This window comes from Hyperoodon ampullatus, assembly GCF_949752795.1.
Source record: "Hyperoodon ampullatus genome assembly, chromosome: 3".
Classification (NCBI taxonomy): Eukaryota; Metazoa; Chordata; class Mammalia; order Artiodactyla; family Ziphiidae; genus Hyperoodon; species Hyperoodon ampullatus.
In genome coordinates, this window is record NC_136916.1 from 94148735 (window position 1) to 94172630 (window position 23896).

Consider the following 23896-nt stretch of genomic DNA (forward strand, 5'->3'; position numbering starts at 1 on the left):
GTTTTTATTTCCATTTCTCTAGGCGGTGGGTCCAAAAGGATCTTGCTGTGATTTATGTCATAGAGTGTTCTGCCTATGTTTTCCTCTAAGAGTTTGATAGTTTCTGGCCTTACATTTAGGTCTTTAATCCATTTTGAGCTTATTTTTGTGTATGGTGTTAGGGAATGATCTAATCTCATACTTTTACATGTACCTGTCCAGTTTTCCCAGCACCACTTATTGAAGAGGCTGTCCTTTCTCCACTGTACATTCCTGCCTCCTTTATCAAAGATAAGTTGACCATATGTGCGTGGGTTTATCTCTGGGCTTTCTATCCTGTTCCATTTATCTATCTTTCTGTTTTTATGCCAGTACCACACTGTCTTGATTACTGTAGCTTTGTAGTATAGTCTGAAGTCAGGGAGCCTGATTCCTCCAGCTCCGTTTTTCGTTTTCAAGATTGCTTTGGCTATTCGGGGTCTTTTGTTTTTCCAAACAAATTTTGAAATTTTTTGTTCTAGTTCTGTGAAAAATGCCAGTGGTAGTTTGATAGGGATTGCATTGAATCTGTAGATTGCTTTGGGTAGTAGAGTCATTTTCACAATATTGATTCTTCCAATCCAGGAGCATGGTATATCTCTCCATCTATTTGTATCATCTTTAATTTCTTTCATCAGTGTCTTATAATTTTCTGCATACAGGTCTTTTGTCTCCTTAGGTAGGTTTATTCCTAGATATTTTATTCTTTTTGTTGCAATGGTAAATGGGAGTGTTTTCTTGATTTCATTTTCAGATTTTTCATCATTAGTGTACAGGAATGCCAGAGATTTCTGTGCATTAATTTTGTATCCTGCTACTTTACCAAATTCATTGATTAGCTCTAGTAGTTTTCTGGTAGCATCTTTAGGATTCTCTATGTATAGTATCATGTCATCTGCAAACGGTGACAGCTTTACTTCTTCTTTTCCAATTTGGATTCCTTTTATTTCCTTTTCTTCTCTGATTGCTGTGGCTAGAACTTCCAAAACTAGGTTGAATAAGAGTGGTGAGAGTGGGCAGCCTTGTCTTGTTCCTGATCTTAGTGGAAATGGTTTCAGTTTTTCACCATTGAGGACAATGTTGGCTGTGGGTTTGTCATATATGGCCTTTATTATGTTGAGGAAAGTTCCCTCTATGCCTACTTTCTGCAGGGTTTTTATCATAAATGGGTGTTGAATTTTGTCGAAAGCTTTCTCTGCATCTATTGAGATGATCATATGGTTTTTCTCCTTCAACTTGTTAATATGGTGTATCACATTGATTGATTTGCGTATATTGAAGAATCCTTGCATTCCTGGAATAAACCCCACTTGATCATGGTGTATGATCCTTTTAATGTGCTGTTGGATTCTGTTTGCTAGTATTTTGTTGAGGATTTTTGCATCTATGTTCATCAGTGATATTGGCCTGTAGTTTTCTTTCTTTGTGACATCCTTGCCTGGTTTTGGTATCAAGGTGATGGTGGCCTCGTAGAATGAGTTTGGGAGTGTTCCTTCCTCTGATATTGTTTGGAAGAGTTTGAGAAGGATGGGTGTTAGCTCTTCTCTAAATGTTTGATAGAATTCGCCTGTGAAGCCATCTGGTCCTGGGCTTTTGTTTGTTGGAAGATTTTTAATCACAGTTTCAATTTCAGTGCTTGTGATTGGTCTATTCATATTTTCTATTTCTTCCTGATTCAGTCTTGGCAGGTTGTGCCTTTCTAAGAATTTGTCCATTTCTTCCAGGTTGTCCATTTTATTGGCATAGAGTTGCTTGTAGTAATCTCTCATGATCTTTTGTATTTCTGCAGTGTCAGTTGTTACTTCTCCTTTTTCATTTCTAATTCTATTGATTTGAGTCTTCTCCCTTCTTTTCTTGATGAGTCTGGCTAATGGTTTATCAATTTTGCTTACCTTCTCAAAGAACCAGCTTTTAGTTTTATTGATCTTTGCTATTGTTTTCTTTGTTTCTACTTCATTTATTTCTGCTCTGATCTTTATGATTTCTTTCCTTCTGCTAACTTTGGGTTTTGTTTGTTCTTCTTTCTGTAGTTCCTTTAGGCGTAACATTAGATTGTTTTTTGAGATGTTTCTTGTTTCTTGAGGTAGGCTTGTATAGGTATAAACTTCCCTCTTAGAACTGCTTTTGCTGCATCCCATAGGTTTTGGATCTTCGTGTTTTCATTGTCATTTGTCTCTAGGTATTTTTTGATTTCCTTTTTGATTTCTTCAGTGCTCTCTTGGTTATTTAGTAACGTATTGTTTAGCCTCCATGTGTTTGTGTTTTTTATGTTTTTTCCCCTGTAATTGATTTCTAATCTCATAGCATTGTGGTCAGAAAAGGTGCTTGATATGATTTCAATTTTCTTAAATTTACTGAGGCTTGATTTGTGACCCAAGGTATGATCTATCCTGGAGAATGTTCCATGTGCTCTTGAGAAGAAAGTTTAATCTGCTGTTTTTGGATGGAATGTCCTATAAATATCAATTAAATCTATTTAATTTATCAATTAAATCTGGTCTATTTTGTCATTTAAAGCTTGTGTTTCCTTATTAATTTTCTGTTTGGATGATCCATCTATTGGTGTAAGTGGGGTGTTAAAGTCCCCCACTATTATTGTGTTTCTTTCGATTTCCTCTTTTAGAGCTGTTAGCAGTTGCCTTATGTATTGAGGTGCTCCTATGTTGGGTGCATATATATTTATAATTGTTATATCTTCTTCTTAGATTGATCCCTTGATCATTATGTAGTGTCCTTCCTTGTCTCTTGTAACATTCTTTATTTTGAAGTCTATTTTATCTGATACGAGTATTGCTACTCCAGCTTTCTTTTGATTTCCATTTGCACGGAATATCTTTTTCCATCCCCCCACTTTCAGTCTGTATGTGTCCCTAGGTCTGAAGTGGGTCTCTTATAGACAGCATATATATGGGTCTTATTTTTGTATCCATTCAGCAAGCCTGTGTCTTTTGGTTGCAGCATTTAATCCATTCACGTTTAAGGTAATTATCGATATGTATGTTCCTATGACCATTTTCTTAATTGTTTTGGGTTTGTTTTTGTAGGTCGTTTTCTTCTCTTGTGTTTCCCACTTAGAGAAGTTCCTTTAGCATTTGTTGTAGAGCTGGTTTGGTGGTGCTGAATTCTCTTAGCTTTTGCTTGTCTGTAAAGCTTTTGATTTCTCCATCGAATGTGAATGAGATCCTTGCTGGGTAGAGTAATCTTGGTTGTACGTTCTTCCCTTTCATCACTTTAAGTATATCATGCCACTCCCTTCTGGCTTGTAGAGTTTCTGCTGAGAAATCAGCTGTTAACCTTATGGGAGTTCCCTTGTATGTTATTTGTCTTTTTTCCCTTGGTGCTTTCAATAATTTTTCTTTGTCTTTAATTTTTGCCAATGTAATTACTTGTGTCTCGGCGTGTTTCTTCTTGGGTTTATCCTGTATGGGACTGTCTGCGCTTCCTGGACTTGGGTGACTGTTTCCTTTCCCATGTTAGGGAAGTTTTCGACTATAATCTCTTCAAATATTTTCTCTGGTCCTTTCTCTCTCTCTTCTACTTCTGGGACTTCTATAATATGAATGTTGTTGTGTTTAATGTTGTCCCAATGGTTTCTTAGGCTCTCTTCATTTCTTTTCATTCTTTTTTCTTTATTCTGTTCCGCAGCAGTGAATTCCACCATTCTGCGTTCCAGGTCACTTATCCGTTCTTTTGCCTCAGTTATTCTGCTATTGATTCCTTCTAGTGTATTTTTCATTTCAGTTATTGTATTGTTCATCTCTGTTTGTTTGTTCTTTATTTCTTCTAGGTCTTTGTTAAACATTTCTTGCATCTTCTGGATCTTTGCCTCCATTCTTTTTCTGAGGTCCTGGATCATCTTCACTATCATTATTCTGAATTCTTTCTGAAAGATTGCCTATCTCCGTTTCATTTAGTTGTTTGTCTGGGGTTTTATGTTGTTCCTTCATCTGGTACATAGCCCTCTGCCTTTTCATCTTGTCTGTCTTTCTGTGAATGTGGTTTTTGTTCCACAGGCTGCATGATTGTAGTTCTTCTTGCTTCTGCTGTCTGCCCTCTGGTCTGTTTTTCGTTTTGAGTATCACTATGAGATCATGGATTTTTATATATTTTATTTTAACCCACTGCAGTCATTATTCTTCTCAGACTAAAATTTTCACTTTTTTTCGCTAGTGGAAGCCCTTTTATATTGGCTGTTTGTCCTCCTGATGTAACTTCAGTGTTCTTTGACATTATTCTAGCTTTCTGGCCCAGTGCATGTTTCAGGCTTTCCTTGAACTTTCCCTTCAGCAGAGTTGGAATCAGGAACCCTTTTTCTCCAAGATCCCTACTTCCTTGTATTGGGAAACAATTGAGATCACGGTGTGGGGACTAGGACACTAATCGCTATTAGACCAACACATTTCTCTCAAAAGGTTTTCATAAATACTAGATTTTGCCTGGTTTTTTCTATGTGCACTTTTCAATTTGTTTACATTGTTTATTTTTAAAAACATATTTGTGTTCTCTTTTAAATTTCAGGCTCTAAAAGGGCAGGAATTATGTACTTTAATTTTTTAAATTTGTTTATTTTATTTTTGGCTGCATTGGGTCTTCGTTGCTACGTGTGGACTTTCTCTAGTTGCAGTGAGTGGGGGCTACTCTTCATTGCGGTGCACAGGCTTCTCTTTGTGGTGGCTTCTCTTGTGGCAGAGCACAGGCTCTAGGTGCTCAGGCTTTAGTAGTTGTGGCTCGCGGGTTCTAGAGCACAGGCTCAGTAGTTGTGGCGTACGTGCTTAGTTGCTCCGTGGCATGTGGGATCTGCCCAGACCAGGGCTTGAACCCATGTCCCATGCTTTGGCAGGGGGATTCTTAATCACTGCACCACCAGGGAAGCCCTGGAATTATGTACTTTTAAACTTGACATATTATGCTTAGTGGCAAAATGATAGCAGACGGTGGCTTTGTGTTTGCTGATACATTTGTAAATGGAGATGTGGAGAATAGGATAACATTAACTCTTCTGTTTTGTTATTTTGTTAATAAAATTTAGTTTTTTGGTAAGAAAAATAATTGTTAAGATTCTGGAATAATTTGTTAAAGAGTGTTATAAATACTAGTTGATAAAGTCACCTTTTGATGACTATGGCTTAGATTCTCAAAACCGAATTATACAGATGTTCAATTCTTCGTTGTTACAAAAGCCAGTCACTTGGGTGTTCCAGAAAATGATTTCTGTTTGGTTTGGAAGTTTTTTTAACCTTTGCATATAGGTGGTGTAATATTTTGGGAATTCAGAATATTATGACTAAAATTTATCCTTATATCTTTTCATCAAAGGAAGTCTTCCTAGGATCTTTAAAAGTTTATATTTTGTTTATTTGCTTCCAATTGAAATATAAATATATATCTAAGCTTAAAAATAGTTTTTCTTTAAAAATATTCTGTAGATCAGGTTTCTCACTAATTCTTATGTGTCTTCCCTCCATAATGTGTTCAATCTAATGAAGTTTTTTATACTTAAAAATCACTACTTAAATCAATGAGTGACTAGAACCTTGCCCAGCCTTTCTGTCCCATTTTAGCTCTTTACTTCATGCTGTAAATGAGCAACATCATCTTATCTCTTGTGTTCTTTCAAAGCACCAACTTGAGTAAAACTGAGGTTTTTCTCTTTATTCATTACCTTGGGTGAAAAAGTAATTAATTAAAAGCTTGTTGAATTATTTAAAAGTTTTTCTCCTCTACATTCTCTAAAAGCAAGTGAAGATCCTATTAATATTAAGAAATAAGAGAGTAAATGCCACTGTTTGATAACCAAATAATTTTATTATTCTCAGTTAAAATAGTTAGGAATTAATTTTTCTTGCCCCATATAAATGCAGGGAAAAACTACCTTTTTCCTAATAGCCCATAAAGAGATTGTGATTTTTATTCTGATTTATGGAGACTTTTTTTTTAAACCCTGAAATATTGGTCCTGGATTTTATTTTTGCCTTAGAAACTGCAGAGCACAAGCTGAAAGTTGAGATGAAGGATAACTATTACAGAAGATCAACTGCACCTCTTCTGCCTTCCCTGCTTGACATCTCCAGCTACTGCTGTAATATGTGACGACTTTCTTACCTCAGTCATAAGAATATAAGAAATATGTAAATTCTGGATTAGACCTCTGGTCTGTTCAGTATGGAATGTCTATGAAAGTTATTCCAAATTTGCTTGCCCTCGTTAAGTCTCTGTTTAATCAAAGGGTGTGTTAGAAGATCTCTGATGACTCCTTTTATGGAAGAGCATAATAGTCAGACTCCGGGACCTAAAGGTTTGGGATAAACCCTTACCCCTCATTATATATTTTAATGTTTTAAAAACCTATCGTCTTTCCTTTTGTTCATTTCAGCCTGTGCATTTTTTCCCCTTAAAGTAACTTTTGCTTGCCCTGGTTAAGGTTTGTCTTTTCTATCAAAGGGTGTTAGGCGATCATTGAGAACTTTATCTGTTAGTATGTCCATTTTAGCATTTCCTGACTTGGAAGATTTAACTTTATCTGCCAGTTTAGTGATTTGTCTATTCATTACTCTATTTGGGTTTAGAAAAATGACACGTAAGGAATATTGGGTTGGGGCTTCCCTGGTGGCGCAGTGGTTGAGAGTCTGCCTGCTGATGCAGGGGACACGGGTTCGTGCCCTGGTCCGGGAAGATCCCACATGCTGCGGAGCGTCTGCGCCCGTGAGCCATGGCTGCTGAGCCTGCGCGTCCGGAGCCTGTGCTCTGCAACGGGAGAAGCCACAACAGTGAGAGGCTCGCGTACCACAAAAAAAAAGAAATATCGGGTTGGCCAGAAATTTTGTTTGGGTTTTTCCATAAGCTCATGTGGAAAGACCTGATCAAAGTGTTTGGCCAACATAATAGAATAGGTCTAGATTATTTTAAGGAACAGAGGTTTATTTCCTTGAAAGAGAATATAATGTATATAAGTATATATATTTATATGTGCTTTATATGCGCAAATAAAGTCTGGAATTGTATAGAACTCAAGAGGCCATTTGGAATGGTTATATTTGGCTATTGGAATTAGAAGGAACAGGGCAGGAAAGGCTCTTTTGCTGTTTCCCTTTATACCCTTCAGTGCTTAAGAAAATGAGACAAATATGCAAGCATTTCTTTTACAATAAAAGAATTAAATGATAGTAATAAATATCTTTAAAATCCATTCTTACTCTTTATCTTTTCTCAAATTTCTGAATGCTTGAAAATACCTGGTAAATTAGTGCAGTATAGTGTAGTGTAATGTAATTGGAAAGCTGTTTTGTGTTGTGAAATTACTTTATAAATGGTTGGTAATATCTTACTTGTGGGAAGATCTGTAACAGTGTTTGAGTGCTTACTATATGCTAGAAACAATGTTACTGAACGCTAGGCTCATTCATACATATCCTGCTTTAATATCTTCTATCTGTCTCATATCTAATTTATGCATAAGATCTTCCATTTTTTTTACAACCCTTTTTAAGAGTGTAAATGTTCATGGTAAAAGTATTTAAAAATCAAACAGAAGAATAATGTGAAATGTAAAAGATTTTTTCTCTTAGCCCTTCACTCTCCTTCTCTAACCACTCTTACTGGTTTCTTGTGTTTTTTTCCAGAAACATTCAATACATATTTTAATCTATTTATCCACATATATACATACATATATATATAATTATATAGAATCATAATCAGATATAAAGTCATATAATCATATGATTTATGGATATATTTGGATATATAATCATGTGATTATATAAGATGTGTATAATAATATCATGTGTGTGCCTGTGTGTATGTGTGTGTATAAAATCTCCCTCCCTACCCATAACCCCCAACCACGTGTGGAATCATACTAGTATATACTGTCCTGCAACTTGATGTGACCCTTTAGATTCAGACAGTAAGACTCATTTTCTATGCACCTTTATGTTCTGCAGTGGAGTGATCCTTCAAAAATACCAATCAGATCATGTCACCCCCCCAAACATTGCTAAAACACTTCAGGGCCTTCCTTTACTCAGGTAAATCCACCTACCTTAGATTAACATGGCATACAAAACCTTGAACTGATGCCTGCCTGCTTCTCTAGCCTCATTTCTTGAAACTGTTGGGCTTACACTCAGAGTGTTGGTCATCCTGAAGTTTTTTTCGATTTCTTAAACAGTTTATAGCTTCTCATCTACAATTGGCTTCCTCTGTCTCATACTTTGGATAAGTACTTAGTCTTAGTATTTATAAAAATCCACAGGTAGAATAAGATTTAAAGAAGTAAAGCAAAGTACAATTAAGAACTTCACTTTTTTCCTAAGCGTTTAATTTCCAAAAGTATATGTGCTTAAAAAAATGTGATCCTATTAGCTTGCTTGTTCCCTTTTCCTCAATAAGGTTATTACAGGATTTATTTATTTTTAAATTTTAATTTCTTATAACCAAATTTAACAAATAGTTTAGTCAATCAGTTCTACAAAATTTGTTATGAAAAGCAGTAGTCCAGGTTCTGGTTCCAGATAAGATGGAGTAAGCACACTTCACCCTGTCTCTCCCACTGAATGCAGCTATAAGACCTGGACAGAATGCTTGGAGTGGCTATTTGAGGACTCTGAAAAATAAATAGTAGGAGGCAGATTGGGGAAGAAGACCAGAATTCAAAGTACTACTGAACCGGCGGTGAGTTTACCATTTTTTTTTTCTTCCAGTATGCCCCAGCCTGAACTTAATGTATCCTGAAACTTGGACGTGAGCATTATTAACATGGACAGAAAAAGCACCACGAGAAGCCCTCTAGTTCTGACTCAAGGAGTAGGAAAGGGGTATCCTAATATTCAGAGAAAATGTGGCAATCCCACATCTTCTCTTTTTTCTTTTTTTTCCCCTTTTTCTGCATTCTCTTGCCCCCAAGGCCTCAAGCAATCCTGGGCAGTAGCTGCAGTGGCGTCAGTGGGGCAGGCAGGAGCCTAAATCTGAGAGGGAAGGGAACCTTCCAAATGCCATTGCTTTTCTTCTCCCTCTGCTCTTCTGTTGCTTGGCCCTTATGTGGGCACAGTTACAGGAAGTACATGGCAGAATGGGGTTAATGAAGCCCCAGCTTTCTGCTGGAAGGCTGAAAAAGGGAAGCCCCAGGAAACCAAAAGATTACAGGAGAATGAGGAGCTTGGGAAACTGATCACTTAAAGTTGCTCACGGACTTCTGAGCTGACTTCCAAGCTGTGCGTGCATGAGTGTGATCCTAAACAACATACAAAAACATTGAGGACTGAATTATGGGATAGACCACCCCCAAGCCCCAAACTGGACACTGCGTGGAATGATTATGGAACACATTCAGTATGACTACAAAGGCTTTGCAAACTGAACTGAAATTGGAAATGCAGCCTGCAGAAGGATGGTCAGAACTTGAAGTGTGAACCCAACTGGGTCAATTACTGGCTAAAACAAAAACACCAACATTCTTGGTGGGACTTAAATAAGACTCAGATTCTCATAAGATAATATTCAAAACGTCCAGAATACAACCTTGAATTACTCAGCTTAAAAAGAACCAGTGAAATCTGAACTCACATGGGAAAAGACAGAAAACAGATGCCAGTGCCAGGACCACAGATGTTAAAATTATCTCAAGAAGACTTTTAAAATCAGCTATTATGACCATATTCCAGGAATGAGTGGGAAGATAGAAAGTCTCAGCAAAGAAATAGAAAATATAAAGAAGAACTAAACGGAAATTTTAGAACAGAGAAATACAATAATGGAAGTGAAAACTCACTGGATGGGCTCGGTAGCAGAGAGGATATAACAGACGAATAAGTCAGTGAACTTAAAAATAGATAAATAAAAATCCAATTTGAAGAATAGAGAAAAAAAGTTAAAAATAAATAAATAAGCAGCTTCAGAAACCTTGAGACTATCATAAGACCTAACATTTGTGTCATCAGAGACCCAGAATGTGAAGAGAACAGTTGTGGTGTGGCAAAAATATTTGAAGAAATAATGGCATACTGATTGGAAAGGAAGAAATAAAACTGTCTCTATTTGCAGATGGCATGATTGTATATGTAGAAAATCCCAAGGAATCCACAAAAAAATTCCTACAATAAATGAGTTTAGCAAGTGGTTCAAGGTCAGCCCACAAAAAGCAATCATATTTCTGTATACTAGCAATAAACAATTGAAAACTGAATTTAAAAAAATCCATTTATAGTAGCTCTCCCAAAATGAAAGAATTAGGTATAAATGTAGCAAAATATGTATGAGATCTCTATGCTGAAAACTGTAAAACCCTAATTTAAAAAAATAAGAAAATTTAAATAAATGGAGACTTGTATTCATGAATTGGAAGATTCACTATAGTTAAGATGTTGATTCTCCTCAAGTTGATTTATAGATTTAAAGCAATAACAACAAAAATCCCAGCAGCACTGTTTGTAGTTATAGAGAAACCAGTTTTAGAATTTGTATAGAAAGGCAAAGGGCCTAAAATAACCAAAACAATTTTGAAAAAGTAAAATATTGGGGGAGGCTGAGAGGGAGGGAGACGCAAGAGGGAAGAGATATGAGAACATATGTATATGTATAACTGATTCACTTTGTTATAAAGCAGAAACTAACACACCATTGTAAAGCAATTATACTCCAATAAAGATGTTAAAAATAAATAAATAAATAAATAAAAATAAAAAAATGAAAAATGTTGGAAAAATCAAACTACATGATTTTAAAACTTAGTACAAAGCTACCACAATCAAGACTGTGATACTGGCAAAGGGATAGACATATAGATCAATTAAATAGAATAGATTCTAGAAATAGACTCACACAAATATGGCCAAAGTTGCAAAGTGGAAAAAGAATAGCACTTTTGATAAGTGGTGTTGGAACAATTGGACATCCAAATACAAAAATAGTGAACCTTGACCTAAACCACACACATCATACAAAAATAAACTTTAAATGTACTGCACATCATCTTCCCAGACCAGGGCTTGAACTTGTGTCCCCTGCATTGGCAGGCAGATTCTTAACCACTGTGCCACCAGGGAAGCCCTTTCATTTCTTCTTGTACTTCTAACTTTTACTTTATATTTTGATTCAGTACTATTTGATGCATATTGATCTCTGAAAGTTATATTTTCGTTTGAAATTGTCTCTGATAATAATACAATATTTGTCCTTATTATTGCTTCTGAACTGGAATTTTAAACTGGAATTTGACATTGTCTTAACAACCTCAGAACCACCATGAGGATTAAATGAGATGTTACATGTCCTGAGCACTAAATAAATGTCAGCTATTATATCTCAAAAATAAATAAATAAAATGTACCACATTTAAATGTGAAATATAAAGCTATACAGCTTTTAGAAGCAAACATAGAACATCTTTGTGAGCTGGTGTAAGTAAGAAGTCCTTTCACATGATACCAAAATCATGATTGATAAAAGAAGAAACTGATGAATTGGACTGAATCAAATTAAAAGCTTTGCTTGTGAAAGACACTGTTAAGAGAATGAAAAGACAGATTATAGACTGGGAGAAAATATTTGCAAATCACATACCTGTACCTGCAAAGGACTTATATTCAGAATATGTAAAAACTCTGAAAACTCAACAGTAAGAAAACAATCTAATTAAAAATCTTTAATGGGCTTTGGCAGAGAGGATATAGAGTGGAAAATCAGCTCAGCAAAAGGTGTTTAGCTTAACTAGCCATTAAGGGAATGCAAATTAAAGTCATGGTGAATTTCTGCTGCACATCTATTAAAATAGTATAAAACCTTTGACAATACCAAGTGCTGACAAGGACATAGAGCACCTGGAACCCTCATACCTTGCTGGAGGGGATGCAAATTGATACAGCTCCTCTGGAAAACAATTGAACATATACTTACCATATGTTCAATATGGATTCACTCTGTGACTCAGCAGTCCCACTCCCATAGGCATTTAACCTAAAGAAATGAAAATTTACATTCATATAGAAACATATACATAAGTATTTATATCAGCTTTATTCTTAATTACCAAAAATATGTCCTTCAAAGAGTGAATGGCTAAATCAACTGTGATGTATCCATACAATGGAATACTATTCTGTAATAAAAAGAATGAATTACTGATAAACACAACAATTCTTTTTTTTTTTTTTTTTTTTTTTGCGGTAGGCGGGCCTCTCACTGTTGTGGCCTCTCCCTGTTGTGGCCTCTCCCCTTGCGGAGCACAGGCTCTGGAGCACAGGCTCAGTGGCCATGGCTCACGGGCCCAGCCGCTCCGCGGCATGTGGGATCTTCCCAGACCGGGGCACGAACCCGTGTCCCCTGCATCGGCAGGCGGACTCTCAACCACTGCGCCACCAGGGAAGCCCACAACAATTCTTAATTTCTTCTTCTTAGGGAAATCACTTCAGGAACCTCCTAGTCTGTTCCAGTTAGGCCTGGTTATTTTCTACATTCACAGCTATTGTCCTTGGATCACCCTGCAATTTCTTCCTGGGGACTCCCCTTGCTTCTCTTTTATATTGTATGCCTTGTTGAATCCCTTTCTCTTTTTCGTTTATTCTCATTTTAGTGAAGCACCCCTCTACTAACTTCCTGAGTAAAGGGTGCATGGGAGATATATTTTTGAGACCTCTCTTGCATGTCTACCCTGATGTTAAAAAACACTAGCTGGATATAGAATTCTGGATTGAAAATAATTTTACTTCAGAAATTTGTCTTCAGACTCACTGTAGTGGTTGAGAAAGGTAATTCCCATTGTGATTCTTGTTACTTTGGCAACTTGTTTTTTTCTTTTTCTCCAGTGTTGTGCCATTTGTGTATTTTCATTTAGTAAGCCAGGCTGTGTCCTTTATTGAAACTTGCAATCTGAAAGTTTTTCTTGGGAAATTTTCTTGAATTATTTTGTTGGTGGTTTCCACCTGTTTATTTTATCTATCTTCTCTTTTGGAACACCTACCTGTTATGCAGATATTGGGCCTCTTGTAGTGGTCTCCTAATTCTTTATCTTTTCTCTCTTTTTTTAAACATATATTTGTTTATACATTTTTGTAATAGTTTAGTACATCTTAAAAATAGATAGGGTGAGGAAATCATGTTCTTTTTTTTTCATTCTAATCATAAAAGCCTGCTAGTTTTAAATTGGCCATTGTGATAGGGTAGTCTTGTTTAAATGATGAAATTCCCTGTGATGGTTATCTAGACTGAAGAGTTTGGAAACTTTCTTCTGCCTTTAGTTCCTGGTGAGCTACTTAGAACCTTAAGGATTGTTAGATGGGCATTCTTATGAATGCTGATAGGAGCCTTTATTCCTTAGACTCCTTGGCTGAATTATTTTTCCTAGGGACTTGGCTTAGAAGACACCCTTCCTTCTTTTGGTATCACTGTCAAGTTAACTCAATCAAGCTCCAAGCTCTATGATGTATTCTAATCTAATCTCTTGCTTTCTCTGTAATGCTTATTCTTCATTTTTATAGGCTATAATTTGATCTTGTACTGCCTATATTGGTCTTGTAATACATTTATTGCTTCTAACAAGATTGTAAATTCTTTGAGGAAGGGACCTAGCCTTATACTTTTCTGTCTCCTGTTGGTGTGGATATTTCATGAGTTATTATTAGGGTAGATATGGTTTGTTTGTTTTTGGTGAGGAGTGGGTAAATATGAGGAGTAAATGATAGATGGATAAGGAAGCTAATTTTGTTGTATCTTTAGTAGTCTAATTGTCCAGCTTTGCAGAGTCCCCTTATTTGCTAATTTGTAATTGACCTGGAATTTGTTCTTTGAATTCCAGAACATCCCCATTTAGTGGGTTAGGGATACTTTTAGTTCAGGTTTTCACTTTATTACTAAATGGCTTCTTTTATTTAAAAAGAAAAATAACTGATGCCCATTTTGATTGATTTACTTTCCTCTAGCAGCAAGTTATGTAAAATTACTTGCCTTTTGCATGACATTTTACTCTTATTAATATTTAACACTGGGATGTCGACCACCAAACCACTACCTGCCATAGTTTTAAGCTCTTGAATTGAAAGCAAGAGTAGTAGATGATCATCTGAAATTGTAAGAACAAAAAGATTCTTTAGGTTATGTGCGTTTAGTTAAGCATATAGCATACCTCTTCCTTTAAGAAAAAAAAAAGCCTTAGATGAATAGAAATCCTTTCTTATATCACATTTAAAATCTGTGTTTAACTAGCAAGGTCCTACTTTGCCTATAATATCTTTAGATATTATCTGTCTGTCTAAATTAAGCCTACTTCTTACTGTCTTTTTTGGGTGGAGATATCACTGATTATTTCTCTTTTGCACAGAGCTTGCTTAGTCCACAAGCATTCCCTGTAGGGTTAGAGTAGTCAAGAGCTAGAAGATTTAAGAAAAAGCCTTAGTGGTGACATTTTGAGTGGTTGATAAAGATCTGGTTTGTATGTTCAGGATTCCTTTTGTCTTTTAGCAGATTTCTAAGAGTAGACATATAAGCAGAAAGTTAAAATTGGTTTGTTGATATATTTCCATCCTGTGTTTTCTTGTGGTCAACAACCTATGATTCCTAGTGATCAGTGCTGCCTTGCTGACTTCTCTTCTTTCTCTAGTTCCATCTGTGCACCAGACTCTGCTGCTCTTATTTGTCTCTAGGGAACTCTTGTTTTAATTGTCTTGTTTATTTTTTCCCCCTCAGTGCCTGGCTAGGTGACTAACTTGCTAAATATCTGAAAATCTAATGCTGAGTATTAATTTGTTAATATTACCTCCTACAGGGATATTTAGATTTTAAGAGCTGTATTTGATTTGAGGAAGCAAGGTTGAGGGAAATAAATGTGAGCAAAAAATAAGGTAGAACATTTGTGAGGGACAATAAAAAAGAAACAGACTTCAGAGTGTATAATTCTTGTTAAACTGAAGGAAATGAGGTTTGATAAGTAATGTAGAATGAATCTTGAATTCCAGGCTCACCATTTTAATCTTATTTCTTCAGGCATTATTGTTTATGGTCTCTTGAGCAGGCAAATGATAAAAACAGTTTTTTTGGGGAGATATCCTATGAATAGTGTGTGGGCAGTGACATTATGGGACATGTTTGGCCTGGTCCACTGAAGTACAGTCAGATTTGACAGAATGGATGGTGCCAAAGAGAGGTACATGCTAGGTGAGCCTGATTGGTAGATCCAAGATTTGAACTTATATCTGTCAACTTCCAAAATTAGTGCTCACAATCACTAAACTTTAATGATAGTAATAGGGAGCATATATTGAGCATTTATTATGTACCAGGCAGTATATTAAGGATTAGACATACTTTAGCTGATTTCACTTGTGCAGTAACTCTTTGAGGTAAGTGCTATCTTACTCTTCATGTGGCTTTTAGAGGTTAAGTAACAAACTAGCAAGTGAAAAAGCTGATATTTAACTCAAGCAGTCCTGAGCACATGCACTTTTCCTACACACCAAGCTGAAAGGTTCAGAGGTGGGATATGCTTTAGTTATATTTTGATGCTTTCCTTTGCTGTGCAGAAACTTTTTGATTTAGTGTAATCCCACTTTTTATTTTTGCATTTATCATCTTTGCCCTTGTTGTCAAGTCCAAAAAAATCATTGCCAAGGCTGATGTCAAAGAACTTACCCCTTGTCTTTTCTTCCATGAGTTTTATGGTTTCAGGTCTTACGGTCAAGTCTTTAATCCATTTTGATGGATTGTTGATTGTTGATGTTTGATAGTTGATTTTTGTATATGGTATAAGATAGGGTCTACTTTTCATTCTTTTGTATGTGGCTGTCCATTCGATGCTCTTTTTTCCTGTGATTATCTTTTCCATATTGTGAACTTTATCTTCATGTTGGTTTCTTTCACAGTTGAGAGACGATTGCCCATAGCAACTGGTAGGGGGCTATATTCTTTCTCTTTAAGTGTAACATCGCTTCTCATAATTATATGAAGGTATTGAGTTTTGCTCTCATTAGAACGTCCCTGAAACAATTATACTTGTTAGAGTAATATCATGCATTGATTATCTTAAGTCTTGAATATCTAGTTTTCTTTCCATCATCAAAGTGATCTCAATTTCTAGATTATTCTGATTGGCTTAGAGCAATTAATGCCCAGGCTTGCCTGAGAGTGAATCAGACTCATTGAGACAGTGGATATACAATTGAGGAAGATCGTTCCCCAAGGGAAATTTGGGTGCTGTTAGTATGGAGGAATGAACACTGAATAGTTAATCAAGAAAATGATTTATAAATATATTATCTCATTTAATTTTTTTCAATAGCTCTGCTGAGGAAACTGAGACTTGCTCAAGGTCCCATAATTACTAAGTGGCAGAGCTGAAATCTAACTCAAAGCCAACTTCTTTTCTTTACAGCAGTATTGTGTCTCCTTCAAAGAAAAATAATAGGTTGTCCTGCATCATATATGGCATTAATGACCCTACCTTCTAAGATTCTAAAGTGATTTTCTACAGATTCCTTATTTAAAACTTAATCATCACAAGGTACCAAAAGTTATGGGGTACAGCTTAAGCAGTACTTAGAAGGAAGTTTATAGCAGTAGACACCTACATTATGAGGCCAGAAAGATCTTCAGTAAATAACCTAAGCTACCACCTTATGACACTAGAAAAAGAAGAGCAAATTAAACCTAAAGCAAGCAGAAGGAAGGAAATAATAAAGATTACAGTGGAAATTAATAAAAGAAAACAGAAAAAAATGGGGAAAAATTCACAAAACAAAAAATTAGTTCTTTAAAAAAATGAACAAAATTGGCAGACCTTTAGCTAGACAGACCAAGAAAAAAAAGAAGGCAAATTACTAAAATCAGGAATGGAAGAGGGGACATTTCTGCTGACCTTACAGAAATATAAAATGGATTATGATAAGGGAATGCTATGGACTACATGACAAAAAAATTAAATAATTTACATGAAATGGACAAATTCCTAGAAAGACCTAAACTGTTGAAACTGACTCATGAAGAAATAGAACATCTGAATAGATTTCCTTCTCAATCTCCTTCACCATTTCCTTTTTCCTTCCCTGACGTGTTGGTGTTCTGGCGTTGACCTGGTTCTCTCAAACTATCCATCTTCTTTGGGCAGTCAGCTCCGTTGACAATACACAGATCTATTACTTTATATAGTTGACCTCTGTTAAACTCTACCCCTAAATTTCTAACACAACTTGCATGTCTTATAGATAAATCGGTACAAAATCCCCAAACCAGAAATCATTATCCTCTCTCATACTTTTGTCTTGGTTTATATTAATGCAGTTTATCTTGTCCACTTAGCTTAAGCTAAAAGTCTTCCTTCACTTTCTTCTCTTCCATAATCTGTCTATTCTGTCTCTTAAAGCTTAACTTGAAAGCTTAATTCTCACTCCCAGTGCTTTAATTTGAACCTTCCTTATCTTTTACCTCCTCTGTTGTTTTAACCTCCTAATTGATCTCCCTGCCTTAATCTCTTACATAAATCAGCATCTAATGGTGAACAGCATTACCTTTCCAAAACACAGGCCAAATCATGTATCTCTCATGCTTGAAAACCTTTGAACTACCTCCTCCCATCTCCAACTGTCACCCGTTATCTAATAATGAGTCAAATCTGAATTCCTTTATGTGGCATATAAGACTTCAGTGTACTTTTCTTGTCTCAGCATGCCCCCCACCTGAGCCTACGTTTTAACTATTATCCAGCCCTCTAGCCTTGTTAACTCTATTATCTTTCATATATGCTTGGATCCTTCACACTTTATGTCCTCTTAGAATACTCTTCTCATATATTTAAAATTTAGTGATTTAACTCTCATGAAAAGCCTCATAAACAAAATTTTCACATCTTCTGTGTGTCCACAGCAATTTGTCTATAATGTAGAGCTCATCATACTGTATTACCATTTTTTGTTTATGTATCTGGGCTGTGAATTCCTTGAGGGTATGGGTCTTACTTAATTTATCTTGTATTCCTAGTGCCTACTTTAGTTTTTGGCACTTAGTAGGTCTTCTTGTCTGTGTTTTCTCAGTCTTTTTTTTTTTTTTTTTTTTTTTGGTACGCGGGCCTCTCACTGTTGTGGCCTCTCCCATTGTGAAGCACAGGCTCCAGATGCGCAGGCTCAGCGGCCATGGCTCACGGGCCCAGCCACTCCGCGGCAAGTAGGATCTTCCTGGACCAGGGCACGAACCTGTGTCCCCTGCATTGGCAGGCAGACTCTCAACCATTGCGCCACCAGGGAAGCCCCTGTCATAGTCTTTATTTATCTTTTAGTTTTAATATTTATTTGCAAGGTGTTACTTGACTTTAAAATCTGTTTCAATTGTTTCTGGCGTAATGGATAAGAACAAAGGCTCTAAAATCAAACTGCTCCATCATTTTCCAGCTGTGGGGTCTTGAACAAAGTACTTAACCTCACTAAGCCGCCATTTTCACATTGGAAAAATAGGGAAAATAATAATACTTATGCTATTAAGTTGTGAGGATTAAATACATATAAAGCATTAATATAATGGCTAGCATAGTATGCTTCCTATTATGCATGCTTTATTAGTTATTGTTATTTCTATTAATTTGTTCATTCACAAATATCAGTCAGGTGTTTCACTCTTTGCCAGGTACAGTGGGGTAGGTAACAGAACAGACAGACATGGTCCCTGTACTCATGGAGGGATACCTCAGTTTGTACTAGTTATTATAAAAGTTATTTTAAGAATTGCTGTAAGTGGTGGTGAAGAGTTACTGTTTCAGTTAAATTGTAGTTTCTCTGTACTTCCAAAAATTTGTACATATTTACTGAAATAACTTTGTTAAGTAGTTTCATTAATTGCATATATCTAAAATATAAGATCAGTAGTGTATTATGTTATAATGTATGAGATAAGAACTCATTAAGCTCTTACCTAAAGCAGTAAAGATGTACCAGGGAATCCTAGAAAATTTGCTACTGACTTTGTGTTTTGGTTACCCAATAAAGGGTCTAGTTTATTTGATTTTTATCGTTTTAAAAGTAGGTTGGTTTTGGGCTTCCCTGGTGGCGCAGTGGTTGAGAGTCCGCCTGCCGATGCAGGGGACACGGATTTGTGCCCCGGTCCGGGAGTATCCCACATGCCGCGGAGCGGCTGGGCCCGTGAGCCATGGCCGCTGAGCCTGCGTGTCCGGAGCCTGTGCTCCGCAACGGGAGAGGCCACAACAGTGAGAGGCTCGCGTACTGCAAAAAAAAAAAAAAAAAAAAAAGTAGGGTGGTTTTAGTATCAAGAGATAAATAGTATTCTGACGTGACTTATCATAAAGATATTTTTAAAAGGGCATTCCTAGAGGAGTTAAATTTCGTATGGCCTTTTGTTATTAGATGATTTAAATGTCTTTGTAATAGAGATGCTGCGTTTAAATGTTACATGATAGGAAGGTGGAATCTTGAGGAATGGATAATAAGAAAATACTTTAAAATGATTTTTTTTTTTTTTTTTTTTTTGTGGTACGCGGGCCTCTCACTGTTGTGGCCTCTCCCGTTGCGGAGCACAGGCTCCGGATGCGCAGGCTCAGCAGCCATGGCTCACGGGCCCAGCCGCTCCGCGGCATATGGGATCCTCCCAGACCGGGGCACGAACCCGTATCCCCTGCATCGGCAGGCGGACTCTCAACCACTGCGCCACCAGGGAGGCCCTAAAATGATTTTTTAATTGTTTCTATGAAGCTGAGGAAAAGAGTAAGTTACCAATTGGTGGTCATTTTAATCCTTTCATTCTTACTACAATTTATTAGATGACTTAGTTTTGCAAACATATGTAAAATATATATAAAGTGATATACATACATTGTACACATTGTGAATTATTGTTCCCATTGCACCTGTTCTTGCTAGTTATGGCCCTTTTCAACAAAAGCACAGAGAATGAGAGAACAATGTGATAACCTAGATGCAAAAGAGAAGTGTGGAATTATTAACTAAATTAAATCTGGATTGTATTTATATTTTAAATCAGTCAGTGGACTAATTCCTTATGATTGTTGGGATGTATTTCTTAACAGTCTATCAAAATTTGTCATTCTAGCTCTTGGTCTGTGACTTCCTCTCTCTTTTGGCAAGCTTATTCAAAGATTGCCCTCATTGTCTCATGTTCCATTTACTCTTTAACCCATTATAGACTAGATTCTGCCCTTTCCACTCACCAGTGACTTCTTAATTTTTTATATTAATGAGCACTTCTCAACCTTTCTATAGTATTTGTCACTGGCCACTTCCCCCTTAAAATGCTCTTCTCCTTTGGATTCTGTGATCTATATCCTTTTTTTTTTTTTTTTTTTTTTTTAGTTTCTGCTTTATAACAAAGTGAATCAGTCATACATATACATCTGTTCCCACATCCCTTCCCTCATGCATCTCCCTCCCTCCCACCCTCCCCATCCCACCCCTCCAGGCGGTCACAAAGCACTGAGCTGATCTCCCTGTGCTCTGCGGCTGCTTCCCACTATCTATCTACCTTACGTTTGGTAGTGTATATATGTCCATGCCTCTCTTTCGCTTTGTCACAGCTTACCCTTCCCCCTCCCCATATCCTCAAGTCCATTCTCAAGTAGGTCTGTGTCTTTATTCCCGTTTTACCCCTAGGTTCTTCACGACATTTTTTTTTAAAATGCCATATATATGTGTTAGCATACGGTATTTGTCTTTCTCTTTCTGACTTACTTCACTCTGTATGACAGACTCTAGGTCTATCCACCTCATTACAAATAGCTCAGTTTCGTTTCTTTTTATGGCTGAGTAATATTCCATTGTATATATGTGCCACATCTTCTTTATCCATTCATCCGATGATGGACACTTAGGTTGTTTCCAGCTCCGGGCTATTGTGAATAGAGCTGCAATGAACATTTTGGTACATGTCTCTTTTTGAATTATGGTTTTCTCAGGGTATATGCCTAGTAGTGGGATTGCTGGGTCATATGGTAGTTCTATTTTTAGTTTTTTAAGGAACCCCCATACTGTTCTCCATAGTGGCTGTACCAATTCACATTCCCACCAGCAGTGCAAGAGTGTTCCCTTTTCTCCACACCCTCTCCAGCATTTATTGTTTCTAGATTTCTTGATGATGGCCATTCTGACTGGTGTGAGATATCCATTTCTTATAGTTTGCTCTCAGGCTGTTACTCTGTTTCCTTCATGGACTCTTTTATTTCTGCTCATGCTTTAAATGCTTCATTTTCTTTTCTTTTCTTTTCTTTTTATTAGTTTCTGCTTTATAACAAAGTGAATCAGTCATACATATACATCTGTTCCCACATCCCTTCCCTCTTGTGTCTCCCTCCCTCCCACCCTCCCTATCCCACCCCTCCAGGCGGTCACAAAGCACCGAGCTGATCTCCCTGTGCTCTGCGGCTGCTTCCCACTATCTATCTACCTTACGTTTGGTACTGTATATATGTCCATGCCTCTCTTTCGCTTTGTCACAGCTTACCCTTCCTCCTCCCCATATCCTCACGTCCATTCTCAAGTAGGTCTGTGTGTCTTTATTCCTGTTTTACCCCTAGGTTCTTCATGACATTTTTTTTTAATTCCATATATATGTGTTAGCATACGGTATTTGTCTTTCTCTTTCTGACTTACTTCACTCTGTATGACAGACTCTAGGTCTATCCACCTCATTACAAATAGCTCAGTTTTGTTTCTTTTTATGGCTGTAAATGGTTCATTTTCTAGTATTCTGTTCTTCGGTTTCTTTTCTTCTCATTACTTATTCTTTCAACTTGGAAATCATCCATTTATGTTTGTAGTTCCATCTGCCTTCCATGAACCAATCCTTCCCCAATGTATTTCTGGAGTTCAGCTTTTTGTCTCAGCACCAGGCTTGAAATTACAATTGTCTACTGAATTCAACTGGTTGTCCTCAAACTCAACATTCTGATATCCCTTAAAATCTATGCAACCTACTATATTCTCTTATTTTGGTACAACTTTTACTTGTGCCAATTTCTAGTCAAAAACTATATCTTTAGTATCTCTCAGATTTATCCTATTTTTTAATCTATCTATAATACGTAAGATTCAAAAAAAAGGTTCAAACCCATATTCTCTCTCTTGAGATATTGTAACTATCAGCAGAGTGACCATTCTGCATCCATATTTGACCTCTCTGTAGTCGATCTTCCTCATTGCTACCATAGTGATGTTCTAAAATGGAATGTTTTAAGTGTTTACCTTTTAGATGCTTCTCACTACACAGCAGTAGTTTCCAAATACCTGGATGTTTCAAAATCATCCATGGCCTGTCTGCGTTTGGGTCATTTAGAGAATTTTTGAAAGCTCATATCCTGTATCTTCCGCCACAGATCCTGAATCAGTATAAAGTTCAGGAGTTTTCAAAAAGTTTCCCAGATGATTTTGATAAGCAGCCAGGGTTGGAAAATATTGACTTATACATATGGTTCAGATTCCTTATCGTGGAGTCCAAGACCCTTCTGGATTTGGTGCCTACCTGTTTCTCCAGCATCATCTCATTCTGTTCTCCCTCCCTTCATTCACTGTTCTCCAGCCTGATTCCCTCTTCTGGCCCTGGAATCCACCAGTCCTGATCCTCTTTTAGCACCTTTGTTTGCTTTTGCTGAATCAGGGGCAGGACCCTAGCCTCTGTCTGCTCCATCTCTGATTCCCTCTGCATTCTAGCCACTAGCAGCTCCTTGGATTTCACATGTGGAACTCAGGTTGAAAACCACTGAGCAAATCCAAATCAATAAGGCCTAGAAAGATGAAGGGACTCACTGAGTCTATAATGGTGAATGGCAGACCATATCTAAAATTCAGGGTTTATATTCCTAACATAGTTCTTATTTATTGCTCTTCTGTGCTTTCAGATGTATCATGTCTGGGCAAGTTGATCTGAAATGACCTCTTAATTCTTTCCTTCCTAAATAAATTATCATTCATTTGTTCCCTCATTTACTTATTTATTTATTCATTTAGTAAACATTTATTTGACTACACAAAGAGCAGGGTAGGATATGGAGGGAGATGGGTAGAAAATTTGAATAATACTAATCTCCTGTCCTTAAGGTTCTTAAGATAGATCCTTTACATTCGATCATAAAATACTATACAGAAAAACAAATTATTAATTTTTAAGAAGAGAAACTGTAGTACAACCTTTTCTACTATCTTCTTTCTTTCTTCCTTTTATCCAGGGAAAGACCATGTTTGTAGATTTATTGGCTGTGGGAGGAATGATCGATTCAACTACGTGGTCATGCAGTTGCAGGTAGGTTAACTTTGAAAATGTATCTTAAAATTGTCCAGTTTTGATCAAAATACCTAATTATAGTAGATATGAATAAAATTAACAACATTCTTGGTATCATCTCAGAATGTTTTATACTATGCAGATGGAACTTTAAACAGACCTGATAACATATTTTTCCAAAGATGGAAGGGTTGTCTCTGTCAACTATTTAGTTGATGCATATCTTCATTGATTGTCATCACTGCAAAGTTTTTGATCTCCACATGGATTGCTGGATATAATATGAGTTTTGTCCTGTCCCTGTCCCTTCCTTCTCCACCTTTCACTACCTTAAGGGCTCTAGTTTTCCATTTTCACAAGTATCAACCTTGACTGCTTGAAAATTTAAGAATAAGATGAGATAGGGGAGAAATGCCATTCCTCTTTCTCTTTATCATTAACATAGCTCTGTTCCCCTATCCTTTAGATGGAAAGTGGAGTTGGGTTGGGTAGCAGATGCAAGAAATTCAGAAAGGGAGCATTGAAGTAATGACTACAGCAAGGAGAAGAGGAAAACCATCCCATTCTCTCTGACACTGCCTCTGCCCCTGAATGAACACACACATACACACACACACACACACACAGAGTTCTGAACCTGTAGTCACCATCAGTGTGTAAAAGC

General features: G+C 36.7%; 1 protein-coding gene across 1 annotated transcript in view; it reads left to right on the plus strand.

Annotated features, from left to right (window-relative positions):
• TTBK2 (tau tubulin kinase 2) overlaps positions 1–23896 on the plus strand; it is a gene marked incomplete at its 3' end in the record, with an annotated part of 114693 nt that overhangs the window by 17993 nt on the left and 72804 nt on the right. Inside the window, exon 3 of the mRNA XM_079698786.1 lies at positions 23177–23250. Within this exon, the coding sequence (XP_079554912.1) occupies positions 23177–23250 (74 nt within the window). The remainder of the gene's footprint in view (positions 1–23176; positions 23251–23896) is intronic.